General features: G+C 37.9%; 1 protein-coding gene across 1 annotated transcript; it reads left to right on the top strand.

Moving 5' to 3' along the window:
• The first annotated feature begins 1,786 nt into the window (after nt 1-1,786).
• Nucleotides 1,787-3,547, top strand: LOC131041303 (bark storage protein A). Its single transcript, XM_057974343.2, has 6 exons — nt 1,787-2,046; nt 2,186-2,252; nt 2,338-2,496; nt 2,597-2,812; nt 2,926-3,107; nt 3,206-3,547. Exons 2-5 carry the CDS (start codon nt 2,235-2,237, stop codon nt 3,025-3,027), a joined length of 495 nt encoding a protein of 164 aa, XP_057830326.2. The 5' UTR covers nt 1,787-2,046; nt 2,186-2,234; the 3' UTR covers nt 3,028-3,107; nt 3,206-3,547.
• The last annotated feature ends 236 nt before the right edge of the window (nt 3,548-3,783 follow it).

Raw genomic sequence — 3,783 nt, 5'->3', positions numbered from 1 at the left:
CACTGATATTTCCTAGATTTGACTAATTTTTAACCCAACAAAGTAAAGAGAAGAATTCGTTTTAACATATTCTGGAAAATAGTATAGAGATTACGTCAGTATTTTTGGCCTTATTGCTTCTGTAGGGCAATCAAGGACAACCTTGTCCATTTAAATAAAAAAGCATGATAGCTGCCCCTATGTAAAACAAATTGACTGTAAAAGTATTGTATAATTGCCTCAATAGTTTGATAATGCAATTTGGGACTTAGTGCTTGTGAACGGCCAACCGTCACTGTCGTTCATTAAAGGGGCATAAATGCTTGGAAACAAATGTGAATTAAATTAGCATTAACTGTGTTCGACAATTGCATTGAATATCGTTCATAATCGTACACAGAAAATCAATCGATATCAATTTTGTACAATTTGAAACGAACGAGCTCAAAAGCATATGCTCACCTGTAGGATAAGAGAGCGACAACACACTGGCTAGTGGACCATATCCAAGAATTTCATTACGTGTTGAACACACTAGAACATCAACATCATCCTGCTGTGTTTGGGAATCCACAAATATTTTACCTTTATCCAATTCGAACGGTCATATATGCCCATCAAAAAGGTGAACATGAAAGATGTTTTTTGGGAGTGAAAAGATGTGCATTTTTTATATGTGAAAAGATTACCATTGAATGACCCTGGTAGATATATTTTATAAAGATTGCTGCTAACAATTACCTGTGTATTTAGCCAGATTGCTGTTTTATCTGTTTACTCTTTCATTAATAAATGATTGAACAGCTCGTCCTTTTCTTTGTTTCCCTCGCGCTACAAGATAAGGTGTTATTAATTAAGCTCTTAAGCTATCTTACATTAGGTGTGATTGGGTGCACAATCTTAAGCTTCCCTTTATTTTGTTGGTTTTAAAACTTAGTAATATCTTTTGAGTTTTGATCAAATTTCCATTAATTGCCATCACCCCATTCTATCCTCCGTTTATTTACCAGTAATAAATAGGGAGATGAGCATGTAATGTATAGTTATTATATTTGTATGTATATGTTTAGTAATAGAAGCTGCCCGATCTATATGCGTATGTTTAGTAACAGTGTCTGTGGATGACTGTGTTAAGCTGCTTCAGATTCGAACCCACTACCTACTACTATATGTATGTTCACTATCGACCACTTCTTTTATATAAATAAACGGATTATTATATATTAAAATAAGTGCATCTGATATCTCAGTGGATTAGATTTGGTCACTTATGATTTGAGAGAATTTTATTTTTTTATTACGCCGAAGGCGTCTCCTACTATGGAATGCACCGGCTGACTCAGACAATCGAGGGTTCTTTTAAAAAACGGCAACATTCTTCATTTGCTTATCAATATTCCGCATATGCTTTTCGAGTTCAGACGGTAGAAGTTTGTAATCACTTTCACATATTCCGCATATGCTTTTCGAGTTCAGCCGGTAGAAGTTTGTAATCACTTTCACATCAATGAGCAGTTTAATATTGCAATTTTTTAACTCCACTACGTATTGAATAGTGCAATTGACAAACACAATGAAAGCCAATTTAATACATCTAATAGAACTGGTTCCATACGGATCACGGATTCACCCCCACGTTTCTGCGCATCACTGGAGGCCACCAATTGCAATCTCAAATAGTTACGTAAGAGATAAGGTTTGCCTAATTAAGAGTATGATTAATTAAGGTTCTAAGACACTCTTAAACTGGAAACTAATCAGCGTCCTGCACTATAAATTGGAGCTAAGAGGAGGCGGATTCAAAACACACAAGAAGCAGTTCTTTCTTACGTTTGAGTTAGTTTGCAATGGCTTTTCACAGCTCTGCGTTTTTTCTGTTTTTGTTGATTGCATTTCCATTATTCTCCCATGCTGAAATTTCAGAGGAAGTGGCTCAAAAGATCAAGCGTATCAATGCCAAGGGCGAGTATGACGGGCTGGTGGTTTCCGGTGAGGCAGAACTCAAAGTAGTTCTGGCTCAGGGATGGTTCCGTCCTGACCAGGACTTGCCTACTGTAGATATCTCTGGTTCTCACAAACCCCATTCTTTTCTCTTTCTCTTGTTCTATTGATTTTTAATATGGCGGAGGATTAGAACAATATTTTTTCCTTTTCTTACTTAAAAGCGGTTGAGGTATATTAACTAGTGTTGGTTACTCTGCTACAGCTCGAGGTTTCGTGTGGGAGATGTTCAAGGTTGCAGGACTATTCTGGCCATGACTGGAAGTGGATCGGTATGGATCTAATCTAAGCGTTTTCTTTAGATCTAATCTAACATTAGTTTGGTTTGACTAGAGTTGTGAGTGATTTACTGTGCAGGTTAATGCAGCCCAGACGACACAGTTGCTGCTGACTCACTTTCGTGTGAAGGGAGTAATTCACTATGGAAGAGCGGCGAGTGCAAGACCCAACGATTTGAATATTGGTGACATTGCTATTCCCCGTCAATTCGCACACACTGGCGTCTGGTATTGGGAGGTACTCCCGGGCCCCAACATTCTTCTCTATTTTCTTCCCTTCCTTTCTGCTCTCCTTGATAGATGATGACAAATAGTTATTTGATTTGGAATGATTTCAGAAATTTGGAGGTGATGAGGGAAGCTTCACTCGCGAAATTGCAAACCTGACGGTTTCGAAATATAATGTTGGAGAAAAGAGAGTTAACAATAAGCTGCAGAGCGTATATTTCCAGCCAGAAACTCTCTATTCGGTGAAAGGAACGCCTGAGGTGGGAACCGCCAAATTTTGGTTTCGTGTGGATGACAAATTGTTTGCCACCGCACAGGAGATTCAGGTAACGCTACGTTATCTTCACAAATCAAATGCTAAACGTTGTTTTAAGTGATTTCCTTAATATCTGGGATTGCCTTAATATTTGGGATTTGCTTAAATTGAATGGACTTGCAGGATACACTTTTGGACAGGTGCGTAGGGAATCGCTTATATGTTTGGAACAGCAGCCAAAGATTAAGAGGGTTGAAAGAGGCGGCAGTGCCAACTTTTATATGAATAACGAGGCTTACAGAGATTTCCTCAAAACCCAGCTGAATATCGCCTCCCTTGACGCTGAGAGTGCAGCAATAGCAATGGTCTGACTGACTACCAGAGCTTCAAATATTCTAATAATATGAATTTACTGATATATCTCATATTTGCAATGACTAAAAGTAACTTGGAATATGTGCAGGTTTGCGAGGGCGAGAGGAAAGCATTCCTGGCAATGAGATCGATAACAAATTACGCAGGAGGATCTTCTGCAGGCAACGATGCATCCGTGATACAGCAGTTGTGGTATTTCCATGCTCGTGCGGCAATCATTGCACTTTTCAAGAAACTAGCAGTAGGGGATTCCTACTACCTCGAATCAGTTACCGGTAGTGAAATCTGGTGAATGGAATATAAAGTTGTATGGTAGCTATGTATCTGCGTATGTGTGCGCTTTAAGCTGCTGCTTCAGCTTCAGAATCAGTCTTACTACTATGTATATTTGCTTAATCTAAATAAATCGCAGTTTGATATATTAAAATAACTTGGTGTAATACTAACCCTGTAAAATGTGATCGGTTTTAAATTTTGAGCTGGAAGAGGATAACATTAAATTAAATTTAAATAATAAAATAATTTGTTTGGTTGTATCTTTATGCTCCTATAATTATTTATATGAGTTGCTTTGGCATCTAGGTAGTAGCAATACACACTTTGCAATTTGTAATGCAACAAAGGGTCAAAAAGTAATCTTTTCAAAGCGTTGTTTAGTACATGACA

The sequence above is a fragment of the Cryptomeria japonica genome, chromosome 11 (assembly GCF_030272615.1).
Source record: "Cryptomeria japonica chromosome 11, Sugi_1.0, whole genome shotgun sequence".
Lineage (NCBI taxonomy): Eukaryota > Viridiplantae > Streptophyta > Pinopsida > Cupressales > Cupressaceae > Cryptomeria > Cryptomeria japonica.
Note: the sequence above shows the minus strand (reverse complement) of the source record. Positions and strands in the feature narration are given on the sequence as shown.